The 20,781-nt window shown below is 43.1% G+C and overlaps 1 protein-coding gene across 1 annotated transcript in view; it reads left to right on the top strand.

The window, feature by feature from the left end:
* The first annotated feature begins 818 nt into the window (after positions 1-818).
* The window catches only part of il17rd (interleukin 17 receptor D), a 101,200-nt gene continuing 81,237 nt past the window's right edge, over positions 819-20,781 (top strand). The window contains exon 1 of the mRNA XM_068052319.1: positions 819-938. Coding sequence (XP_067908420.1) covers positions 819-938 — 120 coding nt within the window. The remainder of the gene's footprint in view (positions 939-20,781) is intronic.

A 20,781-nucleotide genomic window follows, 5' to 3' on the forward strand; every position in this document is an offset into this window, starting at 1 on the left:
ATGCCATAGGCTCTCACTTAAATATATTTAAGTGGAGAATCAGCAGGCAGATCACAATGAGGCTTGCAAGGAGAGACTGAGAGTTGATGAAAGTTGGCAGAGACAGAGGTGGCAATCCTCATCTGTGCCGTCAACATCCCCAGGCTAGATTTGACCGTTGCCCTCCTCAGTGGTCTTCCAAACTCCATCTAAGACAAGCTCATGCAGGACTCAATCATTCCCATTCTATCCTTCACCAAGGGATGTTACTCTACTTTAAAAGCATTATACATGTATTATCTTGTTCATATTCAGGACAGTAGGGATACAAATAGGCTATCTTGGTGAGATTGGGAATATTTGGGAATCAGAAATAACATGTCATGCTAGTGTTGTGGGGGCAATTGAGATATGTGAATCACAAGTAATGTTAATGATACTGGGGTAAACAATGATAAAAAAAAATCTGAGGAAGGGGAGATAAAAAAAATTAGCTGATGAGTGGTGTAAACTGGGGCGAGGAAGTAGTGGGAATAACTGAGGGTGACTGGGTACAGAGATTAATGAGGAAGTTGCAATGCTGGAGCCGGATAGATATACGAATATGTGGGACCAGAGGGTTTTTTTGAACAAATGCTGGGAATTTGAAACAAAAATATGAAATGCTGGAAACACGCAGTAGGCGTGAAAGAGGAAAAGTGCTTGGCAGTGGTGGACAAGGGAGAGAGGTTTGACTGGCTGCGCGCAGAGGCTGCCCAGGTGGGAAGCCCAGGGACTGACTTCAGGACCAGGCGGCGAGTGCGCATGCGCAGTGGGGGGCTGCCGCTGGGATCGGGACGATGGCAGCTTGGCGGAAACTTTGTGTTTTACTCCTGAGTTTCTGCTTGATTTTCGAGCACGGGAGCAAGGTTGTTGCTGCCAGGTCCAAGCAGCGGGGCTCACTGGTGTGCCTTTCAAAGGTAAGGAAAGCGGTTTCTTGTGTAGAGGCGAATAGTTAAAAGTTCTGATCTGGTTCTGCTGAGGAGCAGCGGGCTGCAGACGGCGGAAAACTGCGAAAGAGCGGCGGCGGCGGCGGATTGGAAAAGGGTTTGTATTTTCTTTGCATTTTGGCTTGTCAGGCTACTTTATTTTGGATGCCGATATTTAGTAGATAAATCAGTAAATGCGAGGGCAGCTTTCAGTGGCGTGAGTTTGATTTACTGAAGGAAGTGAAGCGATTATGAGAACTTTAATTGATTGAAAACAAAGCGGTGCATTAGCGGCAAAATGAGGAGTGTGTAATTTGTGTTTGTGGTTTAGCAGCGGCTGAACTGCCAGTCAGTGAACTGTTTTGCATTAAAGACGGATTTGCTGCTAACGGCCCAGTCAGTCATCAGGAGGTTTCCTTTATCTCCAGAGGGTTATTTGACCTGACCTGTCCTGTTGAGTGATACGGTGCCTTTTGTTATTTTAATGAATAAAAGCTCGACCTTTTTACCTTCGATTGATCAAAGTGTTAGCAACAAGTGTAACCGCTTTCCTTCGCCAGTTTCATTTCCCATTGCACCTCGTGTAATCTGGAGAGATTCCGACTGCAAGATTGCGGTAGCATTTTCTTTATTGTTTCAAGTAAAAGGAGAAATCTGCGGGGAGCCTTTATTTAAAGGCAGAGTTGGTGTAGTGATGAATGACCGAATGCCCCCGAAAGCATTGTTTGTGGGGCAGGATTGCCTTTGAACTGAGACCTCAGTCGGAAGTAAAGTGGCCCATTTGCGACTACATTAAATTCCTTGGCATTTCCTCCTTTTAACCGCAGGCCACTTCGCATACAGACCAGCTGGCTGGTTGTAACTTTCGAGTCTCCAAACAGAGCAGAACTCTTTAATCACTTGGATGCTTACTTTCTAGATTTTTTTTTAAAGTTATCGGTTGGCAAATTCCTAAATCGTGGTGGTTTCTGCAGGATTGAGATGTAAATAAAAAATATATATATTTAAACAACTTTTTGCCGTTTGCTTATGGTTAGTGTTTTGGAATGTGTTACATTGCTGTGCTGCATTGTAGTTGGTAACACGCTACAAATGATATACAATTCAGAATAGCTGGTGGACATCCCAGGCGGTTTATGGTCTCTGGTTCCCAGATGGTGCTTCACTGTGTTTACCCCTGGGGCCATTTGTCCTGCTTCCCCCCCCCCCCCCCCCCCCCCCAAGTTTGTTTTAAATGAGCCATGTTACCCTTCTATGTTCTTGTAACTTGTTAGGTTGGTCGGTTGCTTTGTGCTTTCTGATGGCAGTTTTTTTTTCTAAGTTGGGGATGTTTGTGATGTGGTTGCCTGATTTTGGCAGTACCTCAAGAAAGGGGACCAGACCTTAAAAGAAACTTAAAAGCAAAATACTGCAGATGCTGGAAATCTGAAATAAAAACAGAAAGTGCTGGAAATACTCAGCAGGTCAAGCAGCATCTGTGGCGAGAGAAGCAGAGTTAACGCTTCAGATCGATGATATTTCATCAGAAATTCTGATAAAGTTTCTCTATCATCACTTCATATAGGAACCACCAGTGAGCTGCTAGTGGATGGAAGTTAGGGAGCTTCCCGCACAATAAGCCTCAAGGAAGCTGAATTGTTAAGAAATGTATTTGATTTAGTTCAGTAAGGAGCTGTGTGATGCTTTTCCCCATTTCCCTTGAAGGGTGTTGGAATGTAAGTCTAACGTTGTTGACAGTTCTTTGTACTATGCCAAGTGGCTGTGGTTATTTGGCTGTGTAGGGCATCACAGCCAAGTATGCAATAATTTATATTTCTAGCATGGTAAAGGGAACTCTGGCTGATTTTCTTGCTCTTCATAGCCAAAGTCTAGCTGTGGACTTACAGCTGCCTTGTATGAGTTCAGTTAACTTGGTGAGCGCCAAAAATTAAGCCTGCTGCGTTCCTGTTTGTGCATGGCTCAGTTCCACATCAGATGTTGTATTTGCAAACGTACTCCTTTGTTGTGCTGTTGATTACAAGCTAATAACATGAGCACTGCATTTGTAACAAAATGTGGGACATTTCGTTGAAAGGCTAGTAATGAACAGTTCAAGTGAATGTAGAAAATGTAAACTTTAATTAAAGAAGTGTAATATATTCAATGATTGTCAGTGTTTCAAGGTAGACATTGGAATTATTTAATAACATTTTTAAAAAAGAGCACACATTTAAAGAATGCATAAAGCAGATAGTACAATGTACCAGAATTCTGAAAGAGTTTAGAACTGATAGTTATCATTTTGCTGTACACTGAATATTAAATTTGTGGAGTGTCTCCTGACAATGCAGAGTGATTGCCAAAATCATCTGTGCGTCTGAATATTTGCCAGTTTGCAGTATGAATCTGTGCATGTGCGGGGCGACACCACCACATAATGACGTCCGAGTGTTGCCTCACCCCTCAATGGCTGCGATCGCTGCCTCCATGCCCTCCAACATTACCCTGCTCCCTCCCGCGATCGCTGCTTCCGACTGCTTGCCGCTTGCACCCCACTTGCTCCTCCACTCCCTTCCCCTCTGGTTCTCTGGGTGGGAAGCGAGAGGCGGGAGGGAACGGCAAGCAGGCAGGCGCGGGAGGGTGAGCGGGAAACTGAATGTGGCAATTGAGGTGGCGATTGCAGGAGGGAGCAGGGTACTGTTGGCAGGGGCTGTGGAGGCGGTGGTCATGGCCATTGAGGGGGGTTTGTGTTCAATTCGTTTTTTTGTCTCAAATTGAGCAGTGCCATCTTTATTACTGGCAAAGTGATTCCTGACCACACTGATGTCATCAGGCTGCGCCAACATGCGCACATGCGCAGACGGGCTCCTGCTCTCTGTGTTTGCACGGTGTTCCGACTTGCCAGGACTGGTTAGTGCACGCGCTGACAATGTCACCACGTAACATGTACATCTTTGTGCAATGGCTCCACTCTCCAACCCTGCTCCCTCCGGCCGCTCCGCTCCATCCCCTACCCCTCCGGCCGCTCCGCTCCATCCCCTACCCCTCCGGCCGCTCCGCTCCATCCCCTACCCCTCCGGCCGCTCCGCTCCATCCCCTACCCCTCCGGCCGCTCCGCTCCATCCCCTACCCCGCCACTCTCTCTGGCCGCTCCGCTCCATCCCCTACCCCACTACCCGCTCTCTTCCCCCATCCCTCCAGACGCTAGCTTGAGACGGTGCCGCTTCCCTCCTCTCTGCCACGTGCTCCTACATCACTTTGCTTCTTAGGGTGGCGCGGTGCGGGAAGGAGGCAGGGAGCAAGCGGCCAGAGTGGAATGGCACTGAAAAGAATTAGAATTATGCAGCACTGTCAGAGGTGCTGTACTATCAATTTCCATTGCGTGCTGCCATAGGTTTACTTTGCCATTCTGTGATTATGTGAGCAGCGCAATCTTTAGTCCTGGCAGCTTCCTTAACGTCGCATACTGTGATGTTTAAGTGGAACAGGTTGCATTTGTGCATGTGCCAGTACAGCACCACCTAGTGGTTGCATTGTCAGCAATTGCAGCCTTATTACTGGCAGCTGCCTGAGATGTCGTAAACAGTAATGTTTCAGTTGATGAGGCTGCATTTGCATATGCCAGTTGAGTGCCACCTAGTGGTTGCATTGTCAGCAAAAGCAGCCTAACTATATGCACCATCATCTTGCTCTCCCCACATCACTAGTTTTTTTAAATTACCTGTCATATAGAGGTGATATCTTTAAAATATATTTGAAATCCTTCACTCCACATCATAGTGTGCAGATTCCAGAATAGTTAAAAACAGAAAATATCTGTGTATTCCATTTTAGACTTTGGGAAAATTTACATTGTTTTATTTTTTGTAAATTTTTTTCAAGGAATACTTAGATTCTTTTTGTTTAGTCAATGTTTCCACTGTTTTTGACTTTTTAAAAAAAATCTTCACATACTTATAAAATCAAGACATGTTTATCACCCATATCCTGATCATGTCAGCCTGAGCTTGGGCAAAATAAACTTGTTTGGCAGTGCAGTTTTCAAAACTTCATGCTCTGCCCTGGAAGTTGCCCAAATATTTCCTTGTAAATGTGATTTTCGTGATTGAACCAGTTTTTCTTTCTAATTTCTCCTTTTACTGGAGGCAGTAACGTACACAAGGATACAGTCTTGCATGTATTTGTGTTGACTTGAGATAACTTGTCCAAATGACCTTTGTGTAGAAGCCCAGGCAATGTGGTTGGATTATGCCATTCGTCTGTAGAGAAAGCAGCATCACAGCTAAATTCAATGGTGTTTGCACCCAATGCTCACAAATGTGCACTTTCTAGAAGGGTCTCCGATCAATAGTATGAATCCTTTTCCTCCCTTCCCCCAGCTTGCAGAGACTGAGTTCTGGTGTCCTCGGCTATGCTCTGACTGAGGTCAGCTAATTGGAACAAATCAACAATTGAACCTAGGAACATAACTTGGCTGTTTTACTCAGCTGCACCATGTAAAGCATTTATCAACTTCATCCATCAGTAAGGTGCCCTGAAGCATTATGCTTCTAACCTTTACATTAGCATCCAAGTATTTCTAGAGAATTGCAGCCTTAACCATTTTATACAAACTACTGGTTGCATAGGCTGGTGAAAATGGGTGCTTTGAGAAATATTTTGTGACTGCATGCAGACACTGATGTGTTTTTATTATAAATTAAGATTACATAAAATGTGGTGGGAATGCATTAAATCTCCCAGCATGTGAAAATAAGAAAATAGGTTAATATTTTGGTTAAAGATCTATCAGAATTTTGAAATCTAATCTGCAATATGCAGATTATGCCTTAATTATATTTAATGTGAAAAGAAATGATTAGATCTAGAATATGTTTGAAATTAACTGCTTATATCCTTTCAGTCGAGTTCTGTTGTGTAGACATTCTGGAGATGAGATAGCAAAAGCAGCCCCTGAAAATAAGCAGCAGCACAATTGTGGAGGGTTTCTGTTTTCTATTAAAATCAATGGGGACCTGGTCCTGGTTAGCTGCAGCGTGGTGATGAAATCACTGAAGGAAGTGGGGAAAAATCCTTGCTTGAAGGTAGCTTTCTGGTGTTAGTGAAGTGTTGGCTGCAGTGAAATGTTTAATTGTTTTCTGTGCTCACTATCTTTGAACTTTCCCCATCCTGATTCTAATGATTTGCTTGTTATTGTAAGCAAGGGGCAGAAGGGCGTGAATTTTCAGCAAGACTTCAGATTGTATTAGCTGGAGTACAAAATGCATAATAGCATTTTATGGTTGGGTCAGGATTTTGATAAAACCCTTTCTTATTGTATATATTTGTAGCAGTCACAATTGTTTGTGCTATAACTGAAATTGAACTGAACAAAAGTTATCCATGATAGCATGGCGCTTGTGGGCAATGTGTAAAACTGGCAACCTGTTTTAGCATGGTGAGCTGTTAAAATCTGACAGAAATCAGAGAAAGCTCTGTGGCTCATCATGTTAATTGGGAGTGATCTGGGGTATTTAAGTTCTGAATTACTGGCCTCGCGTTTGTATAAAGTCATTTTTTCTTCCAGAACTGCGATTGTGATTTCCAGTAGTAGTTCGAATCCTTCTGAGGATAAAATGTCTTGCATTTCAGCTGTGACTGCTGGTTTTGTTCACTCCTGTCTGTAATTGTCATTACCCTCTCGGAACAGGAAACTGAAGACAAAGTCCCTAAAGCATTTTTAGATTTTTTTTTGGAGGGGAGGAAAATAATAGAATTTGTTGTACTGGATGTCATCTGCTATATCACTCCAGCAGCATAAGCTGGTGCAGACTGAGCAGGAAATACTTCCATATAAAATCAGTTCAAGCTTGTGGTGAATGCTACATGCATCTGATTTCTGGCACAAATTACTGACAGCTGCTGTTTCTTCCTCAGTTCTCAAAGTTTGTGTGTATGTAACTTCATCACTTTTTGAAGAGTAGTATCCCTTTACCAACAATCTCCATGGTAATGACAGGTTAAATTAGACAGTCAGAATTCATCAAGTAGTGATCTTGGCATGGAAGCACTGATTTCCAAGTGACAACTGTCATTATCTGAGACAGGTTGCCACAATAACACTGAGTTACACAAGGACAGGCTTTTTGTTTAATATATTTAATTAAAACAATTTTTTTTGGTGGGGATGGGGTGGGGAAAAGGGCATGGAAACTGATCGCCATGTTTTGAGTCTCCAAATCAAGCTACTGAGAAATTGCTGTTTATCCAATGTGCAGACTCTCTCCAAACATAGACACAACCCACCAACCTAAGTCCAGAATGCTGAACTGTGAGTTGGCAGGGCCAAGATTTAATGTCCCCCAAGAGCATGATTGAAGAGTGGCCACCTGGCTGAGGCATTGACGACAGCTGGCACCCACAAGGTCTCGTGCATGCAAAAGATCAGTGTTTCAAGGGAAGGTAAGGGGTAAAGTATTCATAAAGCCATAATGGCACAAAAGGAGGCCCATTGAGTCCATGTTGGCTCCCTGTAGAGCAACCCAGTCAACCCCATTCTATTCATTGGGCAAATAAATCCAGCTGCTGCATTAATGTACTTTAGTGATTTTTGCATCTGATGCATTTTAAAAAATTCGTTCATGGGATGTGGGCATTGCTGGCTAGGCCAGCATTTATTGACCCTTGAGAAAGTGGTGATGAACTGCCTTCTTGAACCGCTGCTGCCCTTGGGGTGTAGGTACACCCACAGTGCTGTTAGGAAGGGAGTTCCAGGATTTTGACCCAGTGACAATGAAGGAATGGCGATATAGTTCCAAGTCAGGATGGTTGTGGCTTGGAAAGAAACTTGCAGGCGATGGTGGTCCCATGCAACTGCTGCCCTTGTCCTTCTAGGTGGTAGAGGTCACAGGTTTGGAAGGTGCTGTCAAAGGAGCCCTGGTGAGTTGCTGTAGTGCATCTTGTAGATGGTGCACACTGCTGCCACAGTGTGTTGGCGGTGAAGGGAGTGAATGTTGAAGGTGGTGGGTGGGTTGTCAATCAAGCGGACTGCTTTGTCCTGGATGGTGTCGAGCTTCTTGAGTGTTGTTGGACCTACGCCCATCCAGGCAAGTGGAGAGTATTCCATCACGTTCCTGAATTGTGCCTTGTAGATATTGCACAGGCATTGAGGAGACAGGAAGTGAGTTAATCACCGCAGAATTCCCAGCCTCTGACCTGCTCTTGTAGCCACAGCATTTATGTAGCTGGTCCAGTTCAGTTTCGGGTCAATGGTAACCCCCAGGATGTTGATATGGTGGATTCAGAGATGGTAATGCCATTGAATGTCAAGGGGAGGTGGTTAGAATCTCATTTGAGATGGTCATTGCCTGGCACTTGTGTGGTGCGAATGTTACTTGCCACTTATCAGCCCACATCTAGATGTTATCTAGGTCTTGCTGCATTTGGACATGGTCTGCTTCAGTATCAGAGGAGTCACGAACGGTGCAATCATCAGCGAACATCCCCACTTCTGACCTTATGATGGAGGAAAGGTCATTGATGAAGCAGCTGAAGATGGTTGGACCTAGGACACTACCCTGAGGAACTCCTGCAGTAATGTCCTGGGGCTGAGATGATTGACCTCCACAACTACAACCACTTTCCTTTGTGCTAGATATGACTTCAACCAACCGAGAGTTTTCCCCCTGATTCCCATTGACTCCAGTTTCTCTCGGGCTTCTTGATTCCATACTCTGTCAAATGCTGCCTTGATGCCAAGGGCAGTCCCTCTCACCTCACCTCGGGGGTTCAGCTCTTTTGTCCGTGTTTGGACCAAGGCTGTAAAGAGGTCAGGAGCTGAATGGTCCTGGCGGAACCCAAACTGAGCATCAATGAGCAGGTTATTGCTGAGCAATGCTGCTTGATAGCACTGTCGATGATCCCTTACATCACTTTACTGATTATCGGGATTAGACTGATCGGGCGGTAATTGGCCAGGTTAGATTTGTCCTGCTTTTGGTGTACAGGACAAACCTGGGCAATTTTCCACATTACTGGGTAGATGCCAGTGTTGTAGCTGTACTGGAACAGCTTGGCTAGGGGTGCAGCTAGTTCTGGAGCACAAGTCTTCAGTACTATTGCTGGAATGTTATCAAGGCCCATAGTCTTTGCAGTATCCAGTGCCTTCAGCCGTTCCTTGATATCACTGATATCACATTACTCTGCAATGAGCCTGTTTTATATTTAAATAGCAGTCCGATGATAGTGGCACCTTTTTTGAGGACCGGTGGCCTTCATACACTGCTCTTACTTTAGTGCTGCCAATCCTAATCAGGGGGCTCCTTCTTTGCTTTGATTTTTCACAACTGCACATCTATGAATGCAGTAACATTTACAAAGCATTTGAAATGAGTTGTGGTGACACTGTCCAGTATAGCTCAAGGCGCATCTCCTGCACAATTCTCATCTAAGTAGTAATGACAAAGTTCATTTTCATGTGTTATGATCCAAAGAAGCAGAGCCTGGCAACAACATCTGGCTCTGTTCATTTGGAAGTAAGTGGAGGCCAGTATGGGTGACTGGAGGTTGCCAACTTTACATTACAGAGAGCCATTGACGGCAGCAGCACTGCACATCTGTAAATATAAACGTAACGGTTGTTTTGCATGGTGCATTACAATATCTCTCCCCATCTTCCTGACAATTAAAATATTTCTAAGCAGCTGCAGATTTCAGCCTCTTCCAATGGTCCTCGGGGCAGGTACAGTTTATTTGTCTGTACTCTGATAATTTTCACATCAGCGTGCTGTTAACAGACATGGGCTTGTGTAGCAAAAAATGTTTTGAAATCCAGTAATGACAAATTCAGACAAAAGAACTCCCAAAAAGAATTAGAGAATTTCCAGGTATTAAATCAAGTAAATAGTTTCTTCAACTATTTGTAAAATACATTCTTTTTTTAAAAATCATAAAGCAGATTTTTAAAATTGTGTTTCTGCTGTGTCGCACCCATTACTACATACCAGTTTATTGGGACCTGCAGCCTGTCCCTAATGACGGTCAACCCTGCTGTAATAAATGTACACAGCTGTAACTGTTTGCGCACCCGCAAAGAGGGCTGAACATAATTAAAGATCCCCAGATGTGGTTCCAGAGCATGTACTGTACTGCAAAGCCAGGAAGAAATAATTCTTTAGAACATTGTCAAAATCAAATGTAAGAGGAGTTGCAGCATAAGTAAGATTGTGCAACAGCAGAAACAAAAACAGAAAATGTCGGAAACCCACAGGTCACAGAAGAGAACAGACAAGTTAACATTTACGACACAGACTTTACTTTGAAGCTAAAAAATAAGAGCTGGACATATGTAATAATACAATCAGAGAAGAGGGTTTGGTTGTGGGGGTGTGGTGGTTGTGGGAGGTGGGTGGAATTTTTAAAAAAACCCAGAGATTATGATTGGAATGATGAAACCTCAATCAAGTAATGGACGGCAATATTAAGACATGAAAAGACCAAAGGGTGAGTAACTAACCAAGGAACCAGGAAGCCTGGGGAAATGGGAGAGATGGAAACCCTGGAAGTCAAATTTGGGCTTCACACTATTTTGAATAAAGCTAATTCTTAAGTTATTGAAGTCAAAGTTCTGACCAGAGGATTGCAACACATCTAGGAGAAAGATGAGATACTGTTCCTGAAGCTTGTATTAAGTGTCATGTATGAAGCCAGTGACAAGTCAGAGTGAGAATGGGCGGAGAGTGAAAGTAGTGATCCGAGATAACTTGGGCTGATATTTGAGGGGCAGAACGAATGTTTATGTTCTGTTCCATTCTCCCAGTTTCTCCATTGCATCTGATCTGATAATGCTACCTTTCATGCCAGTGCTTCTGATATGTCTTCCTTTTTCCTCAACTGAGGATTCCCCTGCACCATGGTTCACCATGCCCTCAACTGTGTTTGTTCCATTTCCCAAACTTCTGCTCTCCCCAGCACCATCATCGGGTTCTGCTTATCCACACCTTCCAGACTACCAGCCTCCGCATTCAATGGATCATCTTTCTGTGTGATGCCACCAGAAAACATACCTTCCACTCCCCTCTCCATTCAGCATTCCAAACGGACAGTTTCCTCAATTACCCCAAACACTCCCTCCCATTCCCACGGCACCTTCTCATGCAAGCACAGGACGTGTAACACCTATTCTTTTACTTCATCCTTTCCCACTGTCTAGGCCCTCAAACATTCCTTCCAGGTGAAACTGCAATTAACTTTTACATTTTCAATTGAGTTCACTGTTCACGATGTGGTCCCCTCTATATTGGGAGACCAAAGCAGATTGAGTGACCACTTTGCAGAGCAGCTCTATTCAATCCGTAAGAGTGACGCTGAGTTTCCAGTCACCTGTCATTTTAATTCTCTGCTCCACTCCCACACTGACTCAGCCTCCTATACTATTCCAATGAAGCTCGAGGAACAGCACCTCATTTTTTGACTGGGCACTTCACAATCTTTCAAACTCAACAGCGAGTTCATCAGTTTCTGATCATATCCTCTGCCCTCTTTTTTGTGATGAGCTGTTGTTGATTACTCTGCTATTCCTATTTACACCTCCTCTAGACCCATCTTTTGTTTCTTTACTTTTACTTGTTTTTCTTCTTTCGCCTTGCACAATCATCCCTTTTTGTCATCTAATCCCTCCTGCCTTCCACCCTATTGGAGACCGTCCCTTTCGTTCGTGCACCCACCTGACTTTCCCTGGCTCTGCGCTTGTTTAAAATTTGTTACAGCTTTAACAACTTCCATTCTGATGAAAGGTCATCAACCTAAAACGTTAATCTTGTTTCTGTCTCCACAGATGCTGCCTGAACTTCTGAGTATTTACAGGATTTTCTTATTTTCTTTGTACTTAGCAGATCTGCCTTTGAATTTGAACTGAAATGGCAAGGAAAAGAAAGACCTAGATTATTATACTGCCTTATCACACTTCAACACATCAAGTGCATCATGTGTAATGAATGACTTCAACATACTGTACAGTGATTTTATGTGGACTAATGCAGCACCCATTTGGTCCATATTAAGACCCACAAACAGCAATGAGATTATTGTCCATTGAATGTAATTTGGTGGTGGTGGTTTTTTTTTGCCAGGACATCAGTCTGCTGTGCATCAAATAATCAATTTGATTTTTCATGACCATCAGAACATGCAACACGAGCCATCACATCCCATCTAATAGTTATTGTATTGTCAGCCAGGTTATGTGCTCAAGTCCTGGAATGGAGCTTGAGCCCAAAACTTTTTGTCTCAGAGGCAAGTTGGTAACAAGTACTCATTCAAAGTAACCAGTATCATAATAGCAATTTACTTTCTATATTAGGCTTTGTAATGGAGGATGCAATGTCCCAAAGATCCTGCGTGATCTTTTGAACAACATTAATACCACATGGGCAATAAAACGCTACTGATTTCAGAGAGAGCTTGACATCAGCAGTGAGACCACTTGAAAGAGGTCATGCTGCAGCACTGACTTAAATTCAATTCAAACTACTTGTGACTTGTATTAGTAACTACCTTTAAATTTCTAAGAATAGTAAAGCTGATGTGACATTCGGCTAAAAGCTGGGTCTAGTTTGCTACTTGCTGATGGGAACTGGATTAAATAGCAAAAACGCTGGAACCCCGGGCTCCTCAAATCTGGCTTAAAAGACAGATATGACAGGTCGTTTTGCCAACTAAAGAAATTTTACTATCAGGTAGAGACTGGTGAGCAAAGCAGTCTGCACGTGTTGTGAACATGTGCTTCCAGAGATTCACTTTCCCCATTTGAGTGATGCGAGCAGGCAATGTAATTGCTCGTCTGCTTGCTTACTCCAAGAAATCCTCAAGAATGAATCCAGACCATTCCATAATTGGGAAAAGGAGTAGGGTGCAGTCCTGGTGGTAGTAACTGTACAATGCTTGTAAGTGCTTTTGGGTTAGCGAAAGGGAAAATCAGACCGGCTTTGTGCTCCAGATCACTCTGCAGTGACCTCTGCTGAAATAATCGAGTGGAAGTTGGGTTAGGAAACAATGGCGCTCAGCTCTGATGCCCCAATATTTAAATAGCCTGCCGACAAAGGATTAGCTAGCCTCACAAAGTAACAAATTAGATTATCCAGTCATTGCTTCATTTGCTGTTCATTGAGCTGTGCATTTGCCTACATAACAACAGTGCCCGTGTTTCAAAAGTAATCCATTAATTGTAAAGTACTTTAGGAAATCTGGAAGACATAAGCACCATATAAATGCAAATTATTTCTTAAATTGGGCAAAGTACTGGAGGATTGCTGCCAATTGTAAATCTTTACCCTAGCATGACTCGACACCTTCCCAAAAGGGAAGAATACTGAAATAGAACTGTTTTACTTTGTGTTTTAAAGGAAGAGAAAAGCTCTGCTGCTTTATTATATCTCGGTAAACATCTCCAAGTGCTTTGTGTGCAATGAATGACTTTGAAATGTTGTACTTTCTGTCTGCAGTAAGAGGACTGGAATATATAACCAGTTACAAAAACAGAAAATGCTGTAAATACTCAGCACGTCAGGCAGCATCTGTGAGAGAAAAAGAGTTAACGTTTCAGGTCAGTGACCTTTCATCAGACTGGGAAAGTTAGAAATGTAATAGGTTTTGACTAAGTGAAATTGTTGTGGGCGGGGGGGGGGGGGTTGTGTGGAGATGGGATGAAGGAAAAAATGGGAGCTCTGTGATTGGGGGGAGTGCAGGAGAGATTAAATAACAAAATGTTTCATGGTATAATACCAAAGGGAGTGCTAATGGGACAAGTAAAGAAACAAAAGATGTGTCTGCATGAGGTGTGAATGGCAGGATAAACAGCTGTCCAACCACGAGTTAAAGGCATTAGGAAAGAAACGGGGTGGGGTGGGGAAAGAAAAAGAACCAGCGAGAAAAAAGGGGCCACAGGTTATGATCTAAAATTATTGAACACAATGCTGAGTCCGGAGGGCTGTAAAGTGCCTAATCGAAAGATGAGTTGCGTTGAGTTTTATTGGAACACTGTAGAAGGCCAAGGACAGAAAGGTCAGAGTGTGAGCGAAGAAGAGGATTGGAATGACAAGCGACAAGAAGCTCGGGTCACATTTGTAGATTAAACAGAGGTGTTCCACAAAGCGCTCACCCAGTCTGCATTTGGTCTCCCCAGTGTAGAGGAGACCAGATCGTGAGCAGCAAATGCAGTATACTAAATTGAAAGAAGTACACGTAAAGCACTGTTTCACTTTGAAGGAGTGTTTGGGGCGAGAAGGGAAGAGGTAAAAAGGCAGGTGTTACATCTCCTGTGCTTGCATGGAAAGGTGCCTTAGGAAAAGGACGAGGTGTTGGGGGTGACTGAGGAGTGGAACAGGGTGTTGCGGAGGGAGAGGTTCCTTCGGAGTGCAGAATAGGGAGGGGGAGATGGTTTGGTGGTGGCATCACGTTAGAGGTGGCGGAAATGGTGGAGGATGATCCGTTGAATACAGAGGATGGAAGGTGGGGACAAGGGGAACTCGATCATGATTCTGGGAGTGAGGGGAAGGGGTGAGACCAGAAATGCGTGAAATAGATCGGACATGGCCAAGGGCCCTGTCAACCATGGTGGGGGATAGAGGGGGAGATTCCTTGGATGAGGAAAAATTAATACATATTGGAGGCGATAATATGGAAGGAAACTGGGAGAATGGAATGGAGCCCAATTAGGAAGTGGGGTGTGAGGAAATGTAGTCCAGGTAGCTGTGGGAGTCTGTGGGGTTATACGAATATTGCTTGATAGTCTATTCCCAGAAATGGAGACAGAAGTCAAGGAAGAAAGGGGGAGTGGGAGATGGACCATGTGGAGGTGAGAGAAGAGTGGAAATGGGAAACAAAGTCGATGACATTTTCCAGTCCAGAGCAAGAGCAGGAGGCCGCATTTGATACAGTTATCAATGTACTGGAAGAAGAGGTGAGGGAGGGGGACTAAGGAGGACTGGAACAAGCAATATTCCACATATCCCACAAAAGGACAGGCATAGCTAGGACCCAAGCAAGTATCCATAGCAACACCTTTTATTTGGAGTAAGTGAGTGGAGTTGAAGGGGAAGTTGTTCAATGTAAGAACAAGTTTAGCCTGGCAGAGGAGGGTGGTGGTGGATGGGGACTGGTTGAGCTTCTGCTCAAGGAAGAAGCAGAGAGCTCTCAGACCATGCTAGTGGGGGTTGGAGGTGTAGAGGGATTGGACACATCTATAGTGAATAGGAGATGGTGAGGGCTAGGAAACTGGAAACTGCTGAAGTGACAGAGGGCATCGAAAGAGTCATGAATGTAGATGGGAAGAAACTGGACAAGGGAGGAAAAATTAAGAGTCAAGATAGGTGTTGACTTTTTTTTCTCTCCACACATGCTGAGTATTTCCAGTATTTTGCTTTTGTATAACCAGTTAAGTCTATTTCTGATAGTGTTGATAGAATAATGTTGGGCTCTAATACTGGGAGGAACTCCATGTTCCTCTTGGAATCGTGTTATGTAATCTTTAAAGTACTCCTGAGTGATTTTGAGCATCAAGCCCTGCATTAAGACTTGAACTTTCTGACACAGACAAGAATAATACCAACTAAAACATTTTGTTTACGCTGATTTCATACAGAATTTGAATTGGTAATCTAAACCCAGAAACTAGCACCAATTAATAAAATTGAAATTAAGAAAAATTATATATAATGTCTTTTCACTTCAATGTATGAGCTTTGAATTATTTTTGAAATGCCGTTATTGTTATGTTGTGCTGCTCAATATACCTGCATTCCTATGATAGCACTGTGGAAAAACTGAATGTAAAGTTTTATGCTCACAGGTGCAATATGTAAATGCATTCTGGATTTCAGATCAGCATGCTGTGCAGCCTATCCTTCCCTGTAGCTTTCGCATTGCACTGGAAACTTTTTATACGTGATCTGACAATTGAAATATGGTGCTGATGCAGACAGATAAGGGTAGCAGCTATGCATGTGTACTGTGCTGCACATACACTTACAAAGTTCACAGAGATAGGAGAAGCACTCTGTGAAGAGTTAGGAATTTTAATATGGCACCAGGATAAGGAAGCTCCTGCTTATTAAATGCTCTCCCATCATCTGAACTAAACAAGCACCAATATAAAAAATCCAATATGATTTTACAGAAGCAAGAACCACAGGTCTAGAAACCTGAGACCTGGTTCATAGAAGCTTACAGCGCATAAGGGGGACATTTGGCCCATTGTCCCTATGCTGGCTCTTAGATAAGTCATTCTTAGTCCTACATCCCCACTTTTTGTCCATAACCCTGCAAGTTCCTCAAGTGCCTGTCCAATTCCCTTTTAAATTATTTATGGAATGGGTTTCCATCACCCTTTCAGTTACAGTGTTCCAGTTCTCGACAGCTCTGATTAAAAACATTTCTCCTTCATCTTTTCTCCCGATCTTTTGCCGATGATTTTGAATCTATGAATTTATAACCTCTGGTTATTGACCCGCTCGCCGGAGGGAATAGATTTTCTCTAACCACTCTATCAAAACCTCTCATCTATCAGGTCACCTCTTAATTTTTTTCTATTCCAAGGAGAATAGTCCTAACTTTTCCAGACTGCTTATAACTGAAGTCCCACATCCCTGGAAACATCCTAGTAAAAATCCTCTGTACCCTTTCTAAGGTCTTTCCTGAAATGTGGTGCTCAAAATTGTTCACAATGCTCCAGCTGAGGCCGAACCAGTGATTTATAAAATTTTAGCATGATATCTCTGTTTTAATATTCTATTCTATTTATAAACCCAAGTAGTCCATATGCTTTTTTAACCAATGGACAGCATGTGTCTCTGCTCATCTACATTTTTCAAAATCGTAGTTCTTGAACAAGTTTGTACATAAGCAGGTGTAAAGTGATTTCATGCTATATTCTCTCATTGGGCACTCCATTATTAAAAGCTATTGCATTAGACCTATGCTTAACCTAAGAGGTGTGACCACCTCCTGAAATAAAGTGTCTAGGTAACCCTCCTGCACCCTGATGCCCCACAACGTCTGCAGCTCAGACTCCAGCTCAACAACTCTGAGTCGAAGTTGCTCAAGCTGCAGACACTTATCGCAGATGTGGTTGTCCGGGATTGCAGTGCTTTCCACAAACTTCTACCTGTTGCAATCACGGTATACCATCTGTCCTGCCATGTGTTTCTAACCTTATTTATTTGCTTAGTTAACTAGTTATTAATTTAGTAAAGTTATGGCACGTTACAGTCTCCTAGCTTAGAAATGAAACAAAGAACACTCACCAGCTACTGGAGGTAAAACAAAAGAATAAAAAAAAGCACCTCTTTCCCCCACACTGCATTCTCTCTCCAAATTCCTGGCTTTAGCATTTGGTTTATGAAGCACTGTATTCCCTGATCACACTGTGCTCCACAATCTGTCTATTAGTAAGCAGAAAACAATCACCTCCAGCACCATTATTTACATTGATTCCAGGGAACCATAATCTTGGAACCACCAAGGTAAACTACATTTTAAATAAACCTCGGGAGTTTTTGGAGCAGCTCATTTACTTTTCCAAGCTTAATGTTAAGTAAATGCAGTAGAACATGAGCTTTAGACCTTAGTGTCCCAGTTTTCATATTCTGAAATGGCATCAAAAGAAAGACTTGCCTTCCTCAGAAAGAATATAGTGCCTTTCATGACCACAGGATGTCTCAAAGCACTTTTCAGCCAATGAAATACTTTTGAAGTGTAGTCACTGTTGTAATGACGGAAATGTGGTAGTCAATTTGCACAGTGCAAGCTTCCCCCAAAACAGCAATGTGATAATGACCAGATAGTTTTTTTTGTGATGTTGACTGAGGGATAAATATTGGCCTGGACACTGGGGATGACTCCCCTGCTGTTCTTCATGGAGTCAGACCACAGACAGCACATTCAGTTGTAAACAAGCACAGTCCAATTTCTTTAAGGAATTTTGGTATTTTGTTGACCATTAAGTGATTTTGACTTTTGAATTCGGCATGATTTAGAAAAAATGGTGACTGTCCATTCCACTAGTTGGGTTACATCTGCTGTGCACTACTCCCATAGCTTGCCATGGCTGGTTGGTTGGACCTGATTCAATAAAAACAAAGTCCAAGAATTGTTAATTGAATTGCTGTAAATGCATGGGCAGCACACGTGACAGTCTGTTCTGATTATGCTACTGCCGAGATGCCATGTTTTGTACATCTGGTTCACAATGCAGAATGGATGCTACTTTCTGTTGGATAATACTTTTTTTCATTGCTTTTAAAAGGTTCATCTTAACCACAGCTCCCCCTCCTACCAAATAAAAGTAGTTCAGGTTCCTACGCTTGGGCATTAAGCAGTGACGCCTGATAATGACTAAACATGTGTGAGGACAGGCTGATCTGTGATATGGCTGCATAGCCTGCCAACACTGCCCAGATTCACCCACAAAGAATTGGCACTTGGGCAAAGTATCAGATGGCTGCTTGTATCTGGTTATGTCAGCCTGACCGTTGTCTTCAAGAAAGGACAGGTAAGTACAGAGAACTGGAGGAAAGAATAAAAGATTCTTATTTGTAATGAAATTAATTGTGTCATTCATTTTTAAGATGACACCCATTAAAAAAAAAACACTGTAAACCTTAAACTTAGTCCTCCTTCCTGCTGGGGTTACCTATCCTCAGTAGTGAACATCTCCAGCTGTGTTAAAAGATCTAAAAGATAATTATGGAAGAAATCTGAGACTAAGTGGAATTTCTGTCTGAAAAGAATGATCAAATATCAAACATTCACTCCTGCTTTGCATCCCTTGAAGATAAAAAGAAATATTAAAATGATTTTCACTTGGACTATTTGTAGTCAAAGTATTGCTGGTTGAAGTGTCAGGGTAGTAATTACATGAATCAGATATTTGTGGTTAGACAAACATCCTTCACGCATGATTAAAACTTCAGAGGTTTGTCTTGGGCAACCCAGCCATCAGACCTTTTTTTGTAGTTTTTAACATTTGAAGTTGATCTTTCTGTGGTTAGCAATTACAATAGCTCAACAGGTTCTGGAATAGCGACTGAGTGCATATTGAAGCTGTCTGATTTTGCTGTGATTTCAAGTTTTAAAATTTATTTCTCTTAAATTTCATAGAATGCAAAACAGGACAACTTCTTACGGGAATATAGTGCCTATAACATAAAGTTCCAAGACTCCTAATAGGGGCATTATAAAACAAAGTAGAACACTGAGCAATGTTTGAAGATATTGGGGAATGAGTAGGTTTTAAGGTGTGTCTTGAAGGAGGAAAGGAAGGCAGAGAGGTATAGGGAGGGTATTCCAGAACTTGGGGCCTCAGCAGCAGAAGGCGTGGCCACCAGTGGTGGAGCGATTAAAATAGGGGACACTCGAGTACAGAATCAGAGGAGCGCAGATATTGCTAAGGGTTGTGGGGCTGGAGGAGATTACTAAGATAGGGAGGGATGAGGCCATGGAAGGGTTTGAAAACAAGGATGAAAATTTTAAAATCGCGGAGTTGCTTAATTGGGAACCGGGAGCCAATGTAGGTCAGCGAGCACAGTGCTGATTGGTGAATGGGATTTGGTGTGAGTTACAACACTACTTATATTTATATAGCACCTTTTAACATAATAAAACATCCCAAGGTGCTACACAGGAGCAGTAGAAAACAAAATAGAACACTGAGCCACATAACGAGATATTGGGTCAGATGACCAAAAGCTTGGTCAAAGAGTAGGTTCTAAGGAGTGTCTTAAAGGAGGAAAGCGAGGCAGAGAAGTGTAGGGAGAGTATTCCAAACATTAGGACTTGGGTAACTGAAGGTGCGGCCACCAATGGTAGAGCTATTAAATTGGAGGATGCTCAAGAGGCCAGAATTAGAGTGTGCAGATTTCTTGGTGGGTTGTTGGGCTGGAGGAGATTACAGAGATAGTGAGGCATGAGGCCACGGAGGGATTTGAAAACAAGGTTGAGAATTTTAAAATCAACACGTTGCCTGACCGGGAGCCAGCTTAGGTCAGTGAGCACAGGGGTGATAGGCGAATGGGACTTGGTGGAGCTAAGACATGGGCAGCATATTTTTGGATGACCTCAAGTTTACGGAGGGGAGAATACAGGACATCAGCCAGGAGTGCATTGGAATAGTAAAGTCCAGAGGTAACGAAGGTATCAATGAGGGTTTCAGCAGCGGATGAGCTGAGACTAAGACGCAGTCGGGCGATGTTACGGAGGTGACAATAGATGGTCGTAGTGATGGTGCGAATATGAGGTCAGAAACTCATCTCGGGGTCAAATGTGGCACCAAGGTTGTGAACAGACTGGTTTAATCTCAGACTGTTGGCAAGGAGAGAGATGGAGTCGGTAGCCAGGAAACCGAGTTTGGAGCGGGGACCGAAAACAATAGCCTCAATCTTCCCAATATTTAGTTGGAGGAAATTTCTGCTCATCCAGTACTGAATGTAAGATCGACAATCTGATAGTTCAGCAATGGTGGAAGAGTCGAGAGAGATGTTGGTGAGGTAGAGCTGTGTGTCATCAGCATACGTGTGAAATCTAACGCTGTACTTTTGGATAATGTCGCCGAGTGACAGCCTGTAGGAGAGAAATAGGAGGAGGCCAAGGATAGATCCTTGGCGGACACCAGAGGTAATGGTGTGGGAGCAGGAAGAGAAGCCATTCCAAGTGATCCTCTGGCTGTGATTAGATAGATAAGAATGGAACCAGGTGAGAGCAGTCCCACCCAGCTTAATGCCAAAGGGATATGGGGTGAAAGCGGGAACAGGGTACTGAATTAGACGATCAACCATGATCTTTTTTGAATGGCAGAGCAGGGCCGAATGGCCTACTCCTGCTCCTA

This window comes from Heterodontus francisci, chromosome 19 (genome assembly GCF_036365525.1).
Source record: "Heterodontus francisci isolate sHetFra1 chromosome 19, sHetFra1.hap1, whole genome shotgun sequence".
In the NCBI taxonomy this organism is placed as follows: Eukaryota; Metazoa; Chordata; class Chondrichthyes; order Heterodontiformes; family Heterodontidae; genus Heterodontus; species Heterodontus francisci.